Source organism: Megascapheus bottae, chromosome 32 (genome assembly GCF_031878675.1).
Source record: "Megascapheus bottae isolate mThoBot1 chromosome 32, mThoBot2.hap1, whole genome shotgun sequence".
Lineage (NCBI taxonomy): Eukaryota > Metazoa > Chordata > Mammalia > Rodentia > Geomyidae > Megascapheus > Megascapheus bottae.
The window spans coordinates 2,333,773-2,356,060 of NC_143540.1; the positions used below are offsets into that span (position 1 = coordinate 2,333,773).

A 22,288-nucleotide genomic window follows, 5' to 3' on the forward strand; every position below is an offset into this window, starting at 1 on the left:
ATGAAGTGGAACATCATTCGAACAAGCACTTGACATCATTGTGAGTTGCTTTTGGAGCCTGGCACGGTGGCTCACTCCTGTAATCCTTGCTTCTCGGGAGCCTGAGGTCTGGGGACCAAGCTTCCCAGCCAGGCCGGGCACTAAAGTCCCTGAGACTCCAGATCATCACCAGAGAGCCAGAAGTGGGGCGGTGGCTCCAGGGGTCGGGCGGTAGCCAGGCCCAGAGTTCAAGCCCCGCGGCCGGAGCACGTTGTCCTGGGAAGATCGCCCAGCAGTCGTGCGGCCCGCGCGCGTCCCGGCTTCCCTGCCCTCGCCTTGATGTCAGCGCTGGGGGCGGGGCCGGCGGGGGCGGGGCGGGGCCGGAGGGGGCGGGGCCCGCCGGAGCCCCGCCCTCGCCCCGCCTCCGGCGCGGCGCTCTAGGCGCGGGCGCCCGCTCTCTATGGTCCGCCGGGCGGCGTGTTGTCATCGGCGCGGCGACGGCTGGGGCGTCCGGTTTCGGTTTAGTCCTGACTGGAATTGGGGCTGACGGCGGCCATGGGGGTCCCCAAGTTCTACCGATGGATCTCGGAGCGGTACCCCTGCCTCAGCGAGGTGGTGAAGGAGCACCAGGTGCGTGAGCGAAGGCGGGCGGGGGGCGGGCGGCCCCGCGGCCTCTCCGGGCCACCCGGGCCTGCGCGACGCGACGCCGCCCGACGTGGGGGCCGGGCGGGGCGGGCGGCTCCCGGCCGCCGGAGCCGGCCTCCTCCGCGGCCACGGCCCTCACGTCTTCCTTCCCTTCCCTGGTGCCACAAGTGGCCTTTCCCTGCGGGGCGCTGGCCCCGGACCTGTGGGCAGAGCACAGCCCGCCACCCCCAGACCCCAGACCTGTGGAGAGAGCACAGCCCCCCCATACAGACTCCAGACCTGTGGACACAGCCCGCCACCCCCAGACCCCAGACCTGTGGAGAGAGCACAGCCCCCCCATCCAGACCCCAGACCTGTGGACAGAGCACAGCCCGCCACCCCCAGACCCCAGACCTGTGGAGAGAGCACAGCCCCCCCATCCAGACCCCAGACCTGTGGACAGAGCACAGCCCGCCACCCCCAGACCCCAGACCTGTGGAGAGAGCACAGCCCCCCCTCCAGACCCCAGACCTGTGGAGAGAGCACAGCCCCCCCATACAGACTCCAGACCTGTGGACACAGCCCGCCACCCCCAGACCCCAGACCTGTGGAGAGAGCACAGCCCCCCCATCCAGACCCCAGACCTGTGGACAGAGCACAGCCCGCCACCCCCAGACCCCAGACCTGTGGAGAGAGCACAGCCCCCCCTCCAGACCCCAGACCTGTGGAGAGAGCACAGCCCCCCCATACAGACTCCAGACCTGTGGACACAGCCCGCCACCCCCAGACCCCAGACCTGTGGAGAGAGCACAGCCCCCCCATCCAGACCCCAGACCTGTGGACAGAGCACAGCCCGCCACCCCCAGACCCCAGACCTGTGGAGAGAGCACAGCCCCCCCATCCAGACCCCAGACCTGTGGACAGAGCACAGCCCGCCACCCCCAGACCCCAGACCTGTGGACACAGCCCCCCCATACAGACTCCAGACCTGTGGGCAGAGCACAGCCCCCCCCTCCAGACTCCAGACCTGTGGACACAGCCCACCCCCCCAGACCCCAGACCTGTGGACACAGCCCACCCCCCCAGACCCCAGACCTGTGGACACAGCCCACTCCTCCAGACCCCAGACCTGTGGACACAGCCCACCCCTCCAGAACCCAGACCTGTGGACACAGCCCACCCCTCCAGACCCCAGACCCCAGACCTGTGGACACAGCCCACCCTTCCAGACCCCAGACCTGTGGGCAGACCACAGCCTACCCCCCCAGACCCCAGACCTGTGGACACAGACCCACCCCCCAGACCCCAGACCTGTGGGCAGAGCACAGCCCATCCCCCCAGACCCCAGACCTGTGGGCAGAGCACAGACCCCCCCTCCAGACCCCAGACCTGTGGACACAGCCCACACCCCCAGACCCCAGATCTGTGGACACAAGCCCACCCCCCCAGACCCCAGACCTGTGGACAAAGCCCACCCCCCTAGACCCCAGACCTGCGGACGGATGACAGCCCCCCCCTACTAAGCACTGTCCAGTCCTGTTTCCTTCCCTATCTCACCACCTAGCTCCCCGCCCTTCACCCTCTCTGGTAGTTCTTAGTTAGGGTGCCTTTGATGCAGTTGTGTTACTCAAAGACAAGCTGAGATCTCTTTCCCAAACTGGGGTGAGGAGGAATGGGTGAGGCATTACTAATGGAAATAATAATAATAATAATAATAATGCTAGTTTTATTGGTAGCCCAGAGCTGTTTATGGATCTTAAAAATGTATATACTTAAACTGGGGAAATGAAATGCAAAAGGAGTTGTAGTTAGTGTTTGCCACATTTAATACATTTTTGCATTTTGTGTTTAGAGACAAGAGATTACTGAAATTTATATAACTGATTGTATTTCTTGCAATTGATTACATTGTGGTTTAATCTGTGTTTAAGTACTAATAAGTACAAAGGTAAACCAAAAAAAACCTTTTTTTTGGTAGATTCCAGTTTAATTAGTTAAAGTTTAAAAAAAAAAATTCCAGAATGAAGTCTGGGACTAATAGCTCACCCCAGTAATCCTAGCTACTTAGAAGGCTGAGATCTGAGGAAGGTAGTTCAAAGCCAGCCCTGGCAGGAAAATCCGTAAGACTCATCTCCAGTAGACTAACAAAAGAGCCAAAGGGGGGTTGTGGCTCAATGGTAGAGCACTAGTCTTGAACAAAAAAGCTTAGGGATAGGGTCTAGTCCCTGAGTTCAAGCCCCAGAACTGGCCAAAATGAATTTTTTTATTCTGTACTTTCTTTGGCACAATTTGGTTTGGTGAAAGTATCTTGAATACTCTCTATTCTGGGGAATTTTGGTACTGAAAAGCAAAAATAATTTGTTTAAGGCAGGTTTCTGATATGGACAGTACCAGTATGTCTTATGAATGTTTCATTGCAGGTAAAAACTGAGAATTTAAAAGCACCACAATAAGCCTTATAATTTGGTCTGTCTCATATTCATCTAATGGATTATTAAAATAAAACCCCCTTGCACTATTGCTGTATGGTAGTAAAATAGGTACTAAATGAAAGCTTGATAGACCAAAGTGTTTGATGAAAAAGAAACAAAGGACCACTAGCAAGTCCCTGAAGCAGTAAAGATGGCAGTTCCCTAGTCATTCTCAGTGGTTTCCAAGCTAGACCCTAGGTGGGATAGAATGGATTGGGGGACGGGGGACCACCGTGGTAATGGTGGCTGTACTGCATTCTTCAGTATCTTAATCCTCCAAGGAAAATAGAAAGAGAAACTAGACAGCAGTGTCTAAAACCCATACAACAGTTACAAAAAACCCTTGTGATATAGTATTTCTGATACTGGGGATCAGAGTACAATGAGCAGACATAGTATTTTGTTTTTGTACATGAAAAAAGAAAGATCACAAAAAGATTGTTTCCCAGAATTGTTACATGCAGGCTACATTGCATAGAAGGCTAATATCGACGTCCTAGATGGACTGTGTACCTGCTGTTATGCTGGACACTTTATTGTGTCCATAATACTTAGCAGTTTTGAGATTACCATGTGAAATATTGTACTGTTGCACTCTTAAAAGAAGTTATAAGCTGGTGCCAGTGACTCACGCCTGTAATCCTAGCTAAGCCCACGGCTGAAGTCGGTTAAACCATTAGAAAACCTGATGTGACGCTGTGGCTCAAGGGGTAGGGCAGGAGGTCCTAAGCTGAAGAGCTCAGGGATAGCGCCCAGGCCCAGAGTTCAAGCCCCACTACTGAGAGAAAAAAAAAAAGTTAAAAAGGACATAACAGAATTTTCTATCTTAACCATGTTTGTTCTAACATGCATCTTAGTGAAACCAGAATGTTCAAATTTTGGAGAATACAAGTAGAATTTTCCATTTTGAAGTATTTGGTGTTCTGTGGGCAGTTCATCTGTCTACCCTTTTATATATATGTGAGCTACTGGGGCTTGAACTCAGGGCCTGGGGTCTCCCTTGGTTTTTTTGCTCAAGGCAAAAGGATCAGGTGCTTTAACAATTACCTGCATCATCTGTGGTTTATTTTGCCAGTCTTGGGGCTTGACATCAGGGCCTGGGCGCTGTTTTCTAATCTTCTTTTCCTCAAAGCTAGCACTTTACCACTTGAGCCACAGTGCCACTTCAGCGTTTTTTGATTAGTTTATTATTGGAGTGCTAAATATCTTTAAAGCTATTATAATTGAGACAGTGAACATAAACATTTAGTCCGATGAATTTTGGCGGCGGCGGGGGGGGGGGGCAGTCCTGGAGCTTGAACTCAGGGCCTGGGCACTGTCTTTGGGCTTTCTCAAGGCTAGCACTCTACCGCTTGAGCCACAGTACCACTTCTGGCTTTTTTCTGTATGTAGTACCAAGGAATCAAATATACAGCTTTGTGCATGCTAGGCAAGCACTCTACAACTAGGTCATGCTCCAGGCCTAGCCCAATGAAGATTTAATTCAGTTTATCTATAGTATTTTCTGGATTAATTTTTTTTTTTTCTTTTGGTCATGGGGCTTGAACTCTGGGCCTGGGCGCAGCATTTTCTTTTTTACAGTACTAGGTGCTCAAATTCAGGGCCCTGTACTTTAGCTCTGCTTTTCCACTTATAGCTGGCAGTATGTTTCCCCCCTACCACTTGAGTCATACTTTTGGTTCCAGCTTTTTTTTTTTTTTTTTTGGTCAGTTGTAGGGCTTGAACTCTGGGCCTGGGCACTGTTCCTGAGCTCTAGGTCAAGGCTACTGCTCTAGGTCAAGGCTACTATCCCTGGAGCCTCAGCCCCACTTTTGGTTTTCTAGTGGTTAGTTGGAGCTAAGAGTCTCACAGACTTTAGTGCCCAGGCTGGCTTTGAACCTGGATCTTCAGATCTCAGCCTCCTGTGTAGCTAGGATTATAGGCATGAGCCACTGCACCCAGCAATTTGTTCTTTCATTACTCTTAAATCATTGAGAAAAATTGGCCCCAAAGGAGTGAGCAGATGATTGGATATAGACCAAAACCACTTGTTCATACACTTTATAATAAGAATGTCATAATCCTGTAGTCTAGTCTTTTTTTTTAACTGCTTTTTTTTTCTTTTTGCCAGTCCTGGGCTTGAGCTCAGGGCCTGAGCACTGTCCTTGGGTTTTCTCAAGGCTAGAGCTCTACCAGTTGAGCCTCAGCACCACTTCTGGCTTTTTTCTATGTATGTGGTACCGAGGAATCGAACCCGAGTCTTCACACATGCTAGGCAAGCACTTTAACCACTAGGCCAAACTCCTGGCCCATGTAGTCTAGTCTTTTAAGTCACTTTCCCAGGCACAAAAAATACCCGTGGTTTTATAGTTCATGATCTGAGTGTGTTTCTTTTGTCTTTTAAGATTCCAGAATTTGACAACTTGTACCTGGATATGAACGGAATTATACATCAGTGCTCCCATCCTAATGATGATGACGTTCACTTCAGGATTTCAGATGATAAAATCTTTACTGATATTTTCCACTACTTGGAAGTGTTGTTTCGAATTATTAAGCCTAGGAAAGTGTTTTTTATGGCTGTTGATGGTGTGGCTCCTCGAGCAAAAATGAATCAGCAGCGTGGGAGGCGCTTCAGGTAGAACGTTCAAAGCCACCGGCATAATGCAGCGTGTCTGTAACTAGTTAGAAATTCAAATGAGGTCTGAAACTTCTCTTTGATGATTTGCAGAGTTATAGTTCAAAACTTTGTCATACAGTTGTTCAATCAAGGGAGGGAAAAGGGGAATGAATACGTTACAGAGATTCCCAGCGAGTGGGTATCATCCAAGTCTTTGTCGTCTTGCAGAGGTCTCAGGAAGCTCATTACACATGTGAATTGGGGCATAGTGAGACAGTAGAAAGTGCAGAGTTGAGCTTGTTGACTGCATCACACTTGGCATGCTGGGGTGGTTTCACGAGTCAGGCAGGCCTGGGCGCAGTGGGTCACGCCTGTCATCCCAGCTACTCAGGAGGCTGAGATTTCAGGATCACAGTTCAAAGCCAGTCCTGGCACAAAAGTCCATGAGACTCTTATCTCCAATGAACCGCCAGAAAACTGGAAGTGATGCTGTGGCTCAAGTGGTAGAGCACTAGGCTTGAGCTGACCCAGAGCTCAGGGACAGTGCCCAGGCCCAGAGTTTAAACCCCATGACCCCTCCCCCCCAAAAAAAAGGCAGGAATTGAATTTCCATTCAGTCTCTGAGACCCTGAAGCCCATGTTCTTTCTAGTAAATCCTTTGCCTTAAAAAAGAGATTGTCTTGGCAACTGCTGTAATTTATTAGACTTTTTTTTTTTTTTTTTTTTTGGTGTAGTGCTTGAACTCAAGGCCTGACCTCAGGTATCTTAAGCTTTTTCTCTGAAGGCTTGCACTCTACCACTTGAGCCACAGCGACACTCCCAGTTTTCTGGTGGTTCATTGGAGATAAGAGTCTGATGGGCTTTCCTGGCCAGCGTAGTTCTGAACCATGTTCTCACATTTCTGCCTCCTGAGTCATTAGAACTCTGTGCATGAGCCTCCAGTGCCTAGACTTTTGTGTAACTATTTTTAAGAAGAAGCACAAAAGATGTAATAATTTTACAATTTCAATTACATATAATCTTACAGATCATTGACATTCAAGATTACACAAACTGGGGCCGGGAGCTTGGCCTAGTGGTAGAGTGCTTGCCTAGCAGGCACGAAATACCCAGGTTCAATTTCTTCAGTATCACATACTGAAAAAGAAAAATTGCCTTTTAAGATTATTAAATACAGTTAAATATAGCATATATCATGAGCATATAAAACTGTACAGTGTTTTTTGTTTGTTTTTTTTTTTTTTTTTGGCAGTCCTGGGCTTGAGCCCAGGGTCTGAGCACTGTCCTTGGACTTTCTCAAGGCTACAGCTCTACTACTTGAGCCTCAGCATCACCTCAGGCTTTTTTCTATGTATGTGATACTGAAGAATCGAACTTGAGTCTTCGTGCATGCTAGGCAAGCACTCTACCACTAGGCCACACTCCCGACCCTGAACAGTGTTTTTAACCTTGTTTCTGGAATAAATTACTGTGCATTTGTGATAATAGGTACTTCAGAAATGTTTATAATAGGGGCCGGGAGTTTGGCCTAGTGGTTAAAGTGCTTGCCTAGCATGCATGAAGACCCGGGTTTGATTCCTCGGTACCACATACATAGAAAAAAGCCGGAAGTGGTGCTGAGGCTCAAGTGGTAGAGCTCTAGCCTTGAGAAAGTCCAAGGACAGTGCTCAGGCCCTGAGCTCAAGCCCAGGACTGGCAAAAAAAAAAAAAAAAAGAAATGTTTATAATATTCTATGTTTTTTTTAACTTTTTTAATGTGCAACTTCTATAGTCCTTGTAAGAAAAACTCAATTATTTAGATAAAAGGGGAGACTTCTTAAACTGAATCTTTATCCATTATAATTACTTCAGACTTTTATAGTTTTAAACCTTAAAGTTGATAGATTATTATTTTAGTTATTTTAGTTATTATTATTTTTTTTTCCAAGAAGGTTTAAGCTTTTTTTTTTGTCTTATGTTTTAAGGTCAGCCAAGGAAGCAGAAGACAAAATAAAAAAGGCCATAGAAAAGGGAGAAACTCTTCCTACAGAGGCCAGATTCGACTCCAACTGCATCACACCAGGTACATTTACTGAGAGAACAATTCTAAGCATTAAAATACTAATTACTATTATTTTCTAGCTTTTTTAAAATTGTAGGGTCTCATTTGTTATTTTTCATACTGTGTGTGCTCGTGCAATGTTGCGGCCACACTGGGTGGAAGTGGTCCTACAGGATGCCCAGTGCAGCTGGAACTGGCCCAGGTACACAGATTGCTGGGCCTGAGGAGCTGACTGGACTTTGCGTTCTGGTATCTCCTACTATTGAAATAAAGCAGGCTTTGTGTGTGACGTAGCTACCTGTGGCTTCAAGATAAGAAACTCAAGCCGAGGGCCAGTGGCCCACATCTATTATCCTAGCTACTCAGGAGGCTGAGATCCAAGGATCCTGGTTCAAAGCCAGCCTGGGCAGGGAAGTCCATGAGACTCTTCAGCTAAAACCAGAAAACTGGAAGTGAACTGTGGCTCAAAGTAGTGAGCGTGCTAGCCTTCTGCCAGAGCCGCTCAGGGACAGCTCCCAGGCCCTGAGTTCAGGCCCCACAACCAACAACAGCAACAAAAGAAACCCATTCTTCACAGAGCTCAGTACTCACGGGCAGCTCAGGTTTCTGTAAATCTGAATGTATAGGAAACACCTTTTATCTGTAATGTGTTATGAGCTTCCAAAGCATCATTATAGTCCTTCCTCTTTCAAGGATTAGTGAGTTTCTTCTTTGAGTATCTTACACTCAGCACATTGCTCCATTTAATAACCACTTTTATTCTGATTAGAGTTTAAAACTATATAGTACTATTATTCATTTTAGTTTTCCTAAAATATCATTTTAGGTTCAGTTTTCAGGTTAATGATTTTTCAAATTAGTAATATTAGTAACAATTACAGATTAACAATAATAGTTATTGTTGGCATTCTGTTTAAAACTCCATGCCTTATAATAACACTTCCAGATCCAGCAAGTAGAAAGTTGAGATTATTATTTTCAAATTCTGCCCTTCTGTAAAACTATTTGGAGAAAGTGGCACTGTGGCTCAAGTGGTAGATTGCTACTTGAGTAGAAGAGCTCAGGGAACAGTGCCCAAGCCCCAAGTTCAAGCCCTACAACCACCAAAAAAGAAAAGAAAAGAAGGAAAAAAAAACTACTTGAAACTTAATCCTTAGAGAATGGTAAAATTCTATGACTTTACCTTTGTCACCTGGACTTCAATTAAGATGACTAAAATCATTTAAAATAGTTATATTTGCTAGGCCATGATATAGTATAACCTGCTTTCAGGATAAGCAAGAGAGCTTTCCACCGGTTTTTTTTTTTTTTTTTTTGCCAGTCCTGGTCTATGGACTCATGGCCTGAGCACTGTCCTTGGGTTCTTTATCTCAAGGCTAGAGCTCTACCACTTGAGCCTTAGCACCATTTCTATTTTTTTTCTATGTATGTAGTACCGAGGACTCAAACCCAGGTCTTCATGCATTCTAGGCAAGCACTCCACCACTAGGCCAAGCTCCCGGCCTGCTTTCCACTTTCTTAAAAGAGCCTATGTATAGCTATTTCCTAGACATCTAGATATGATTCTGTGTTGTCTTTGCTTTTGTGTTTTTGTCAGATTAACCTTTGAAACTTCATTTATAGGGACTGAGTTCATGGCCAGGTTGCATGAACATCTGAAGTATTTTGTAAATATGAAAATTTCCACAGACAAGTCATGGCAAGGAGTTACCATCTACTTCTCAGGCCATGAGGTTATTTATCTTTTTTTACTTAAAGAATATTAAAATTAAGTTTATTTAATATCCCGAAGCATAGTGCATTCCAACATTTTTTAACATTGTATTTAGACTCCCGGAGAAGGAGAACATAAAATCATGGAATTTATCAGATCCGAGAAAGCAAAGCCAGATCATGATCCAAACACCAGACACTGTCTTTATGGTTTAGATGCTGACTTGGTAAGTATAAACCTTATTATAGTTAAACCATTGTAAGTAAATTTCTGAGAGACTTAGTTTTTATGCAATAAGCTAATTGGCTACACTAACAAATATTGATAACTATTTTTGCTATTACTAAAGTTCTCAAACAATTGAGGAAATTTAATTTTTTTTGTCATAGTTTTTGATTAAGTGGTCTCTATGTAGTGTGCAGACCTGTCTATCCTAGTGCGATGACTGTACTGTGTGTGGAGGGGCAGGCCCATGAGTTTTCATGCTTTCTGGTCTGACGACTCTATACCACAAATTCCTTTAACTTTTAATGTGGAAGTTTTTTATTTTTTTTGCCAGTCCTGGGCTTGAGCTCAGGGCCTGAGCACTGTCCTTGGACTTTCTCAAGGCTAGAGCTCTACCACTTGAGCCTCAGCACCACTTCTGGCTTTTTTTCTATGTATATGGTACTGAGGAATCGAACCCGGGTCTTCATACATGCTAGGCAAGCACTTTAACCACTAGGCCAAACTCCCGGCCCTAATGTGGAAGTTTTTAAGCTAAGTAAAAATAGGTAAGGTGGCATACGTCTGTTAGTTTTCAACAATCCCCTTGCTCTTGTATCATGCTGAGTTATTGAAGGAAATTCCAGACTTTAAGTCATTTAATGTACACAAGTTTTCATAATGTTTCGCTAAGGAAGGTTTTTCTAATAATTAACCACAATGTCTTTGCTTACTATATGTATAAACACTTAGTATTTCCTAATTGCTTCATAAATATTTCATTTTGTTTGTTATTTGAATCAGGTCAGGATTGAAATAAACAATGTGCATTGTGTTTGGCTAATATGTTTCACTCGATTTTTTTTGTGCCTATGTGGAGGATTAGAGTAACTGAAAGTGGCCTTTTCTAAGTTAATATACTAGAAGTCCCCCTGGCCTCCAGAAGAACCCCATCTTCCTTTTTCCCCCCCCATCTTCTTTTATCATGCTATCTTCTGTTGTTATGCTATTTTCTGTTATTCTAGAAAAGCTATCTCTGCTTCCTTACTTACACCTTTATGGCAAGTGAAACTTTGTGAAAAGCAAGAGAAGGTTTTGGGGATTTTAGAGCAGATAATAGAAAAGTACATTGTGTGAGTTATAAATGTCATACGATTCTGAAGAAAACATTTTTCCTTATAAAAGTATCACTTTATTCCATTCATACTCTGAAAATGTTTATATTTTGACATTTGCATATTTAACTTTTTTTTTCTGCCAATCCTGGGGCATGGACTCAGCCTGGGCTTTGTTCCTGAGCCTGTGCTCAAGGCTAGCACTCTACCACTTGAGCAACAGCACCACTTCCAGCCTTTTCTGTGTATATGGTACTGAGGAGTTGAACCCAGGTCTTCATGCATGCTAGGCAAGCACTCTACCACTAAACCACATTCCCAGCCCAAATATATTTTGTTTTATGTATCGAATTTCTTTCTTTATTCTCCATATAGGAATATTTTTTAGTAAATTGCTTTGATGAACTAAACACAAAAACATTTTCTAATCCTTTTTTGGTAGATCATGCTTGGATTAACAAGTCACGAGGCGCACTTCTCTCTCTTACGGGAAGAGGTTCGGTTTGGTGGCAAGAAAACACAGAGGTGAATATTATAGCAGGCAGGCTGGAGGAAGACCGGAACTGAACCGAGGCCCTGCTCTTCCAGTCATGGAATGTTGCCATATTAAGGAAATTACCTTCCAGTCTTATTTGATGACTATATTTACCATGAAAATATGAATATCAAATACTTTTTCTGCAAATTATTATGTGGAAATTTCCCCCATCTTTTCCTTGGAGGACAGAACAGTAACATAAGCATAGATCAGCCCAGTTAAGAGAAAGATGAAATTGCCTCATGTTAAGGCCCTGAACTGTATTGCTGTAGATATAAAAATACATAATCTCAACTGGGCACTGATGGCTCAGACTTGTGAGCTTAGCTACACAGGAGCCTGAGATCTGAGAGTTGTAGTTCAAAGCCAACCCAGGCAAGAGAATCTATGAGGCTCTTAAATCCAAGCACCACTTGAAAACTGGAAGTGGCTCAGTGGCTCCAAATGGTAGAGTGAGTACCAGTCTTGAGCACAAAAGCTTCAGGACAGTACCCAATTCCTGAGTCCAGGCTCTACAACCAACCAGCCAAAATAAGTATATTTTCCATTCTTTATGCTTTCTGAGTAGCTTTAAGTGAACCCTGGACCACATTACCTTCTTACATGCATTATTCATTTTTGAAGGCTTCTGGATTCTTTTTTTCTTGGGGGGCAGGGTGGGGGGGCAGTTCTGGGGGTTGAACTCAGGGCCTGGGCACTATCGCTCCTTTTGCTCAAAGCTAGCACTCTACCACTTGAGAGCCACAGCGCCACTTCTGATTTTTTCTGGTGTGTGTGGTACTGAGGAATGGAACCCAGGGCTTCCTGCATACTAGGCCACCACTGAGCTACATCCCCAGGCAAGGCTTCTGAATTCTGACAGTCCTCATAAAATGACATCATGGAAACCATTTATTTTCAACTTCATTGTATTTCATCTGCTGTGATTGCATTTTATCCTTGTATTATCCTGTAATTTAGAATTACATATTTTAATAGTAAGGTTTAAATATTTCCTGGTGATAATTTTGATTTAAGTTCTGTATTTCACAAACTGGGCTTTCCAAATGTCTGGTTTTTGATCATCTTTCTGATTACAGAGTATGTGCACCAGAAGAAACCACATTTCACCTCCTACACTTGTCTCTGATGAGAGAATACATTGACTATGAGTTTTCAGTATTAAAAGTAAGTATTCATATAGCCGTAGGCCAAAGTTTTGTGTGCATAAATTTCCACTGAATTTTATTTTGCTCTCCATGCACCCGTAGGAAAAGATCACATTTAAGTATGATATTGAAAGAATTATAGATGATTGGATTTTGATGGGATTTCTTGTTGGCAATGACTTTATCCCTCATCTACCTCACTTACATATTAATCATGACGCACTCCCTCTTCTTTATGGGACGTACATTACCATTCTGCCAGAACTTGGAGGTAAGAAAAACTGATTATGCACTTGAAGCTACTTTAATACCAGCTGATCCTCGAAATGCCACTTTGCTAGATTATTGTCTGCACAGCTAGAATATTGGGGTTTTCTTTTAGTCCAAGGTGCTGAGCACAGCAGCTGTCATTCAGTGTTTACAAAGAAAGACAGTGGCCAGAGTGCAGCAGCCTGGCTCACTGACAGTTCATCTACGTCTTCCATTCCCTGAAGAGGCCAACAGGCCATTTATCAGAATAGAGCATTTATTGGGAAGAAAAATATTTTCAGTTAAAATGGAAAATTGGCAGCAATGGTAGCCACTGACTAAGACAACGGAAGTAGCAAGACTTCGTTGTTTTGTTTGAAATGGGATTTCACTCTGTGGTCCTGGCTTGCCTAGAGCTCTCATCCTGCCCCTGCCGTGAAGAACTGCGCGGCCTCACCTCGCTTCTCCTTTCCTTGAGTTAGCACATCAACTGCAGTCATCTGGATGGATGCTGAGGACTCTTTAGTCATTGTTACTCAGTGTTGGAAATGTGGTGGGATAATGATGTGAATGTGAGGTCTCCTGTATTTTCCTTCAGTTCTTGTATGTTGTCCATTACAGAAACATAAAGCTCATAGAAACTGGAGCTAGTGTCTATAGCTAGACTCTATAGACTTGTAGCCCAACCCCTCGTGGTTTCTCATTAGTAGAATGTCAACATTCAATCATTTATGGGGAGAGTTTTATAAAATTGCCTATGAAAAATAACGTCAGCTTGTATGCAAACTTAGATTTTGTTTTTTTTTAGGTTATATTAATGAAAACGGGCATCTCAATTTACCTCGGTTTGAAAAATACTTAGTGAAACTGTCAGATGTAAGTAACTAAGTTGTTTTCCTGTCCCAGCTATAAGTGGTTAGTAATCGATTACATAATAACAGAAGAAAAATATTTTGTAAGTCTATTCTAATTGCTCATTGTGTATAAGTTCTTCTAAATTGATTTCCTTTTTATTTGCTTTTCATTATTAATTTTCAGAGTAAAAGATGAAATTGCCATGTATATAAAAAAAGTAACATTGTGCCGGGCGTGGGTGTCTCATGTCTATAATCCTGGCTACTCAGAAGGCTTAGAGCTGAGGATCGTAGTTCAAAGCCAGCCCGAGCACAAAGGACCTGAGACTCTTATCTCCAATAAACCACCAGAAAACTGGAAGTGGTGCTGGAGCTCAAGTGGTAGAGCACTAGTCTTGAGCTGAAGAGTTCAGGGACAGCACCCCACCCAGAGTTCAAGCCCCACAACTCCCGCCTCCCCAAAAAAGTAGCATTGTTCAATTTATTGTGCCTCAAAAAATAATCTGTGTTAAAATGTTGGCTTAGATTCTTCCATACTTACATGATTCATTTTAAAGTGACTTAAATATTTTTCTGCAGTTTGATCGAGAACACTTCAGTGAAGTTTTTGTGGACCTGAAGTGGTTCGAAAGCAAAGTTGGTAACAAGTACCTCAATGAAGCAGCAGGCATTGCAGCAGAAGAGGCCAAAGACTACAAGGAAAAGAAAAAGTCAAAGGTATCTGCTTTTTTTTACTTATCCTTTCCATTTTTTTAGCTCTTAAGATAAAACTGATACTCCTTATTTATCAGTTTTCTTTTATGGTTTTTGAAGTTGCCTGACATTATTTATTGTGTGTGTGTGTGCGTGTGTGTGCGTGTGTGCGTGCGTGCACGTGCACATGTATACACATGTGCCTATACTGGAGCTTGAGCTCAAGGCCTCTCCTTCTTGCTCAACTATTACTCTGGTGCTCAACCACTTGAGCCATCCTTTCACTTATGGCTTTTGCTGGTTAATTGGAGATGAGAATCTCTCAGATTTGTCTGCCTTGGCTGGCTTTGAACCTTATACCTCAGATCTCAGACTCCTGAGAAGCTAGAATTATAACCCTTGGGTAAGTCAATTATTTTCAAAGTATATAATTTTGAAAAATAAAAATCAAAGGGCGGTAGCCTTGAGCTGAAGTTCTCAGGGACAGTGCCCAGGCCCAAGGGTAGGCTGGTAGCCTTGAGGTAAAGAACTCAGGGACAGTGCCCAGGCCAAGTTCAAGCTCCATGACCCCCTCCCCCAAAAATAATAGTTTTTAAAATGTCAATTTTAATATATTGGGACATTACTTCAGTGTTCTTTTTCTCTAGATATGATATATAAGTAAAATTATATACAGCAATATTTAATAAACACTATTTGCTGAATAAATGATAGAATTGATTAGAACATACTAGTGCCCTGCAAAACATTTCTTACGCTTTCAACAGCTGGCACCAGTTGCTCACACTGTAATCCTAACTAACTATGGAGGCTGAGATCTCCGTAAGATGCCCTTTTTTCCTTTAATAATCATTTTATGATAATTTCTAATTCTTATAGGACAAGGAAAATTCCCCGTGTTGGGCTGCTTTAGACAAAAATGAAGGTGAAGTCGCAGCTTCTAAGGGTGAGTAGAAACTATGTATGTATGTTATGTTGACAGAATTGTGGCTTTGCCTTGTCTTTATTAGTTCTAATTCAATAGCATTGATTGGACAGATTTCTTTAATAGCTTATAAGCATCTACTTTGACAGGCATTTATCAAAGCATTAGATGAAAACTAAGATACTTGTAATTGTCAGTAACTGTTTTTCTGGCTTTTTTCACAGATAATTTAGAGGATGAAACTGAAGATGATGACCTATTTGAAACTGAATTTAGACAATACAAAAGAACTTACTACATGACCAAGATGGGGGTTGATGTAGTGTCTGAGTACGTATTTAGACAATACAAAAGAACTTACTAGGGCTGGGAGTTTGGCCTACTGGTTAAAGTGCTTGCCTAGCATGCACGAAGACCCGGGTTCAATTCCTCGGTACCACATATATAGAAAAAAGCCAGAAGTGGTGCTGAGGTTCAAGTGGTAGAGCTCTAGCCTTGAGAAAACCCAAGGACAGTGCTCAGGCCCTGAGCTCAAGCCCAGGACTGGCAAAAAAAAAAAAAGAACTTACTAGGTGACAAAAGATGGGGATTGATGTAGTGTCTGAGTACATATTTGCTAGTCCTTTCACCTTAAAGGAGAAAAAAACTAGATTATTACAGTTCTTCAGAAAAGAAAGCATAATGTTGAGGAAACAATAGCAGAGAAGTTTATTGGTTTCATAATTTTCCCCATATTTTTATTACCATCAGTCAGTTATACTGGGAGCTTCATTTGATCTGCTTACTTGCTCATAACTGGCACTCAACACTGGAACCATGCCAGCAGCTCTGTTTTCTACTGGTTATTTTTTAAGATCTGCCTCCTGAGTAGCTGAATCATATGCATGAGCCACTGGTGCTTTTTTTTTGAGACAGTGTCTTGTTTTGCCCATGCTTGTATTGAACTTCTAGACTAAAGCAGTCCTCTCACCCCAGCCTCTGGAACAGTGGGAATTATAGGTATATGTCATACCAGCCAGTGGTCAAGATGAAATTTCAAGAACTTTTCTGCTCTGACTGGCCATGAACCAAGATTCTTACTGCCAGGTAGCTAGGATTAAGAGTTTGAGCTACCCCTTGCCTGTACCTATTTTTACTGTTTAAGCAAGAGGCCTATTTTATAGAAAACTTCATTGAACTATCCAGCTTTAAAGATATATAGTACATTGGCTGGTTTAATATGCATAGAGGGTTGTAGTTATTTTTGTTTGGCATTGACGTTTGAACGCATTGACCTTGCACCTTACTTACTACTTAAGCCACACCCCATCCCTTCTGGCCCTTAGTTATTTTAGGTAGAGTCTCACATTTTTGCCTGGGACTGATCTTGAACTATAACCCTTTCACCTGTGCCTCTCACATGGTGGGATTATATGCATGTAACCCAGCACTGGCTTCTTACTTGAGTTTAGGTCTCGGTAGCTTCCTTCATGCTGTAGTTCTCCTAATCTCTGCCGCCCAAGTAGCTAGAATTACAGGGCAGTGGCCATTACCCGAAGGCTAGGTTTCACTCTTCTGATGATCTTTTAGAAAAACTTTTAATACACACCTGTCATTTGATGATACAGAATTTTAGCTATTTTGGAAATTTTTATTATGATTTTAAGTATATTATTTTTTATTTTATTTTTGTCAGTTGTGGGTCTTGAACTCTGGGCCTGGGCACTGGCCCTGAGCTCTTTAGACATGGCTCATACTCTACCACTTGAGCCACAGCAGCACTTTTTGGGTTTTCTGGTGGTTCATTGGAGATAAGAGTGTCATGGTCTTTAGTGCCCAGGCTGGCTTTGAACTGTGATCCTCAGATCTCAGCTTCCTGAGTAGTTAGGATTACAGGAGTGAGCCACTGGCACCCAGCTTTCTGTGTTTTAAGTGGCTTCTTCATTGGTTAAATAAATGTATACAAAGGCAAAATGTGGTGTCAGCAGGCGTTCTAAAGCTGGCCTAATGAAAGGCTCCTTCCTGTTTAGCGACTTCCTGGCGGCCCAAGCTGCGTGCTATGTTCAGGCAATCCAATGGATTTTGCACTACTACTACCATGGAGTTCAGTCGTGGAGCTGGTAAGCTGTTACTGTGTTCTCTGTTAACATTGCTCTCTATTCAAGTGAATCAGGGGAGCTGAAAAAAATGGGGCTGGCATAGTGATCCCGAGTCCAAAAGCATAGTGAAGATACAGAGGATGGTATAACTTTGATTGGTTTTGTTTCCAAACAATTCTAGGCTGTTTCTGAGCACCATTCAGCAGTACAAATCAATAAAAAAAATAATGTGGCATTGATTTTGATTTCACTTGCTAGCAGCCTTTAAAAAAGGGTTTTTAAAATCATTAAGTTAGGGGCCAGGAGCATAGCCTAGTGGTAGAGTGCTCACCTAGTGTGCTTGAACCCTAGTTAGCTCACCTGGGGTTCAATTCCTGGGTACCACATACTCAGAAAAAGCCAGAAGTGGTGCTGTGGCTCAAGTGACAGAGCACTAGCCTTGAGCAAAAAGTGTCCAAGTCAGTGCCCAGGCCCTAATTTCAAACCTCAGACTGCCCCCCCCAAAAAAAAGTCCAGAGCCTCTCCAGAAAACAATCTATTAAAAAATATATATATTCCTGATTTGCCATATTTTACGAGGCACAATGGGAGTTATTCCTGTATCCCTGTTGTATCACTAGGCAGTAAGGCCAGGCATTTGAAAGCATGTTCCCATATAATCTTCAGAGCTATTAAAGTAAAAATTTATTCTCCCTGTTACAAATGACAAAATTAAGTCCCAAAAAGTTTAAATAATCTTTCTGAGATCATAAACTGAAGACTGAAAGCTGGGCTGGGAGTTTGGCCTAGTGGTAAGAGTGCTTGCCTAGCATGCACGAAGACCCGGGTTCAATTCCTGAGCACCGCATACATGGAAAAAGCCAGAAATGGTGCTGTGGCTCAAGTGGCAGAGTGCTAGCCTTGAGGAAAAAAGCCCAAGGACAGTGCTCAGGCCCTGAGATGAAGCCCCAGGACTGGCAAAAAAAAAAAAAAAAGACTGAAAGCTAAGCCTACCTGATTGCAAAATCCTTGTATTTTACAATAATACATATGCCATTCTGACCCTAAGCTTTTCCATCCTTTTGAAACAAATGCAGTAATTACATATTATAAATTGGGGGGGGATGGGCCTTATTTCATTTCGTTTTTTGGTATCCTGGGTTCAGATACTTAATATATTAAACTTCATAAATTGTGTTCAGATTTTCATAAAAATATTAATATCTGAAGATAAGATACTAAAGAAAATTTAACATGATCTAACATTTATCGTAACTGTCATGACATGCATACTTAAAGGTAAAAGCTAACTGGTAACAGGTACGTGTTCTTGCACTTTTTCTTCCCTGTCCTTGTGAGTTAATTAGAGCTTATCCCAGAGCACTCAGCTGCTCCCAGCCCTTTCGTAGAGACTCTGCTCCAGAAGACAGATTGAAATTCTCCTGACTACTAACCACTTTCCACACCGTCAACATTTGCGGATTTTTGTTTGTTGTTGTGGGGGCGATACTGGAATTTTGAAGTTCGGGCTTTATGGGGGTTCGGCATGGCCTACCACTTGAGCCAAGTCCCTTTTAAATCCCAACATTTGGGGGATTTAAAGAACCGTTACAAAGGCAAACTTTTGGCGCATGCCCCCAGTCCCATTGCTCCAGAGGCAGAAGCTGGAGGATGATGGTTCAGAGGCGTGCCCAGGCCACAGCCAGCATGATCCCATCTGACCCCACCACACCTACTCCAAAACCACACAACAGAGCACTGCTAATGCCTTATACTCCAGAGTTAGAGTTGTGGGGAATACTCGATTTTTCTTTGAAGTTATTTTTATATATTGTTTGAAAAGAAGCTTCCAGTTGTTGAGCGTCCACTGTGTTTCATAGGTATTACCCATACCATTATGCACCTTTTCTGTCGGATATCCGCAATATCAGTGCACTTGAAATTCACTTTGAACTGGGAAAACCATTCAAGCCGTTTGAGCAGCTGCTCGCTGTACTCCCAGCAGCTAGCAAAGGTCTGCTTCCTGCATGCTACCAGGTGGGTTCTACAACTGAACTTTTATGCTCCTTTTGATATTAATGGTTCCTTTCCAAACCTAGAAACAATAGTACCCATACTCAAAGGATTTCTTTAACTAGTCCCTTGAAAAGTAGTTTCCTGGTTTTTTTTTAAGTTGGCAAATGAACTCCATAAACTACTCAGACCCTACCATCTTAATTTTTAGCACCTTTAAGCATGTCTTTAACTTGTCTGTACATGGAAGAAAATCCCCTAAAATAGGCCAGAGTCAGAAGTCATCGCTATCCATCCATTTAAAGATCGAAGATCTTGAGTTTGAGACTACCTAAGCTACACAGTAAGGACCCTGTTTCAAGTAAAAAGGGAAAAAATATTCTTTTAGTTGGAAATCAAAACATAATGAGTATATTACAATATATCTTACATAGAAAAATTTACTTTTCTTTAAAATGTAATGTGAGAAAAACATACTTTATAATTTAATAAAAAAATTATATTAATGTTCTTATATTTCAATTCTATTTGTTTTCACAGCACTTGATGACCAGTGAAGACTCACCAATTATAGAATATTACCCACCTGATTTTAAAACAGATCTAAACGGAAAACAACAAGAATGGGAAGCTGTGGTTTTAATACCTTTTATTGATGAGGTCAGTGCATGAAATAATTAGATATTGCTTGCTTGCTCACTTGCTTGCTGTTTTGGTTCTGGAGTTTGAACTCCGGGCCTGTGCTTGCTAGTGCATTTCCATTGAACACCGCTTCCAGCCCCTTTTACACTGCTTATTGTGAAGTAGGAGTCTTTCTTTGGCCTGGCCCTGCATCTAGACCTCAGTCCTTCGATTGATTGCTTCCGGTATAGCAGTGATGATAGAGGCATGTATCTTGTAGCTGTCCTCTTCCTATGAGATGGAGTCTCATGAACTGTTTTTGTCTTGGATCATCCGAAACCATGTTCCTTCTGATCTCACTATCTCACATAGGTGGAATTGGTTGAGGAGTTTTTATAAACTTTTTATCTATATTAGCCTCACACTGTGGTGCTCTAAATCTTAGCCTCCTGAAGATCCCATTTCTAACTACCAGAGAGCCAAAAGTAGAGCTGTAGCTCAAGTGGTAAAGTGCTAGCCTTGAGCAAAACACAAACAAGAATGCAAGGCTCAGCAAGAAGTCAGCCCCCGTACCAGCACAGGGAAAAAAAATACAAAGAAATCTGATAATTCCAAATTTCATTTTACAGTTCCCACATCATTCCATATGAACACTGACATTATTTTTTTTTCCAGTCCTGGGCTTCATCTCAGGGCTGGAGCACTGTCCTTGGGCTTTCTCAAGGCTAGAGCTCTAGCTCTTGAGCCACAGCACCACTTCCAAATTTTTCTATATATGTGGTACTGAGGACTTGTGTATGCTAGGCAAGCACTCTACCAACTAGGCCAAACTCCTGGCCTGATTTGGTTCCTTTTAAGTGTATATACATATATATGTACATGATGTATTTAACACTTATTTAATATATTTTATAAATTATGTATATATGATTAAAATTCTGATGACATTCATTAAATGTGTAAGTAAATTTGAAAAGATGGACATTAGCCGGGCGTGGTGGCTCACGCCTGTAATCCTAGCTACTCAGGAGCCTGAGATCTGAGGAACGAGGTTCAAGGCCAACCCGGGTGCTAAAGAACCTGAGACTCTTATCTCCATTTAACCTCTCGAAAACAGGAAGTGGGGCTTGGCTCAAGAGTAGGGCGGTAGTCTTGAACTGAAGAGCTCAGGGACAGCACCCAGGCCGAATTCAAGCCCCATGACCCACACACAAAAAAGATGAACATCACTCTATCACTGCAGAATTTTTAATGTAAGTGATTAAGGCTATATGAATTATAACAGATTTGTTGTGAAGTTTTGTTTTGTTTTATTTCGGTTTGTTTTTGCCAGTCCTAGAGCTTGAACTCTGGGTCTGAATGCTGTCCCTGAACTTTTATGCTAAAGGCTACCACTCTGTCACTCCCCTTCTGGATTTTTGTGGTTAATTGGAGATAAGACTCATGGAATTTCCTACCCAAGCTGACTTCAAACTGTGATCCTCAGATCTCGATCTCCTGAGTCGCTAGAATTATAGGCATGAGCCACTGGGATTCTGCTTCATTTTAAAGTTTTATTCTCTGCTCTAATCTGTGTGATAGTGGCTGCTGTTGGGTTAATTGCTTTAGAAGAATGTGCAAAGATCGCAGTATTCCAGACACTTTTGAAGCTGTAAAAAATGTTAACTTTTCATGTGATAAAATGAAAGAATTTTAGTAGCTAAGATTTAAAAATCTCTACAGAAGGGGCCGGGAGTTTGGCCTAGTGGTAGAGGGCTTGCGTAGCATGCATGAAGGCCCAGGTTCTATTCCTTGGTACCACATACTTAGGAAAATGCCAGAAGTGGTGCTGAGGCTCAAGTGGTAGAGTTCTAGCCTTGAGTAAAATCCAAGGACAGTGCTCAGGCCCTGAGCTTAAGCCCAGGACTGGCAAAAAAAAAAAAAAAAAAAAAAAAAAAAAATCTCTACAGAAGTAGATATAATGTTTGTGAAGGGAAGACAGTTATTCTGTATGTTGAGACTAGAGGATTTTTATACTTTTATTTCTTCATTTATGTTCAGAGGCGATTATTGGAAGCTATGGAAACATGTAACCATTCACTCAAGAAGGAAGAAAGGAAAAGAAACCAACATAGTGAATGTCTAATGTGTTGGTATGATAAAGACACAGAATTCACCTATTCTTCTCCATGGCCAGAAAAGTTCCCTGATATAGAACGATGTTGTGCAAGGTAATTGTCCACAAGGAAAGAGCCTCCTCTCTATTTTCATGTGTCTCAGGAGGATTAGAGCTAGTTGTGGTGGGATCAGTGAGCTCGTGAACTGGGTGTGGTGACTTGAGCTGTTACCTAGCTGTTCAGGATCATCCGAGCCCATTTCTTCAAGGCCATTTTGGGTGATATAACTCAGACTGGTTCAAATTTTTGTTTTGTTTTGTTTTTTGTTTTTTGCCAGTCCTGGGCTT

At 42.8% G+C, this 22,288-nt stretch overlaps 1 protein-coding gene across 1 annotated transcript in view; it reads left to right on the forward strand.

Moving 5' to 3' along the window:
• The first annotated feature begins 461 nt into the window (after positions 1-461).
• Positions 462-22,288, forward strand: part of Xrn1 (5'-3' exoribonuclease 1) — a 53,378-nt gene continuing 31,551 nt past the window's right edge. The window contains exons 1-16 of the mRNA XM_090323359.1: positions 462-609; positions 5,459-5,691; positions 7,638-7,735; positions 9,338-9,447; positions 9,544-9,654; positions 11,190-11,272; positions 12,365-12,452; positions 12,536-12,704; positions 13,491-13,558; positions 14,116-14,253; positions 15,109-15,175; positions 15,379-15,484; positions 17,164-17,253; positions 19,092-19,248; positions 19,765-19,884; positions 21,886-22,055. Coding sequence (XP_090179485.1) covers positions 535-609; positions 5,459-5,691; positions 7,638-7,735; positions 9,338-9,447; positions 9,544-9,654; positions 11,190-11,272; positions 12,365-12,452; positions 12,536-12,704; positions 13,491-13,558; positions 14,116-14,253; positions 15,109-15,175; positions 15,379-15,484; positions 17,164-17,253; positions 19,092-19,248; positions 19,765-19,884; positions 21,886-22,055 — 1,883 coding nt within the window. The 5' untranslated portion in view covers positions 462-534. The remainder of the gene's footprint in view (positions 610-5,458; positions 5,692-7,637; positions 7,736-9,337; positions 9,448-9,543; positions 9,655-11,189; positions 11,273-12,364; positions 12,453-12,535; positions 12,705-13,490; positions 13,559-14,115; positions 14,254-15,108; positions 15,176-15,378; positions 15,485-17,163; positions 17,254-19,091; positions 19,249-19,764; positions 19,885-21,885; positions 22,056-22,288) is intronic.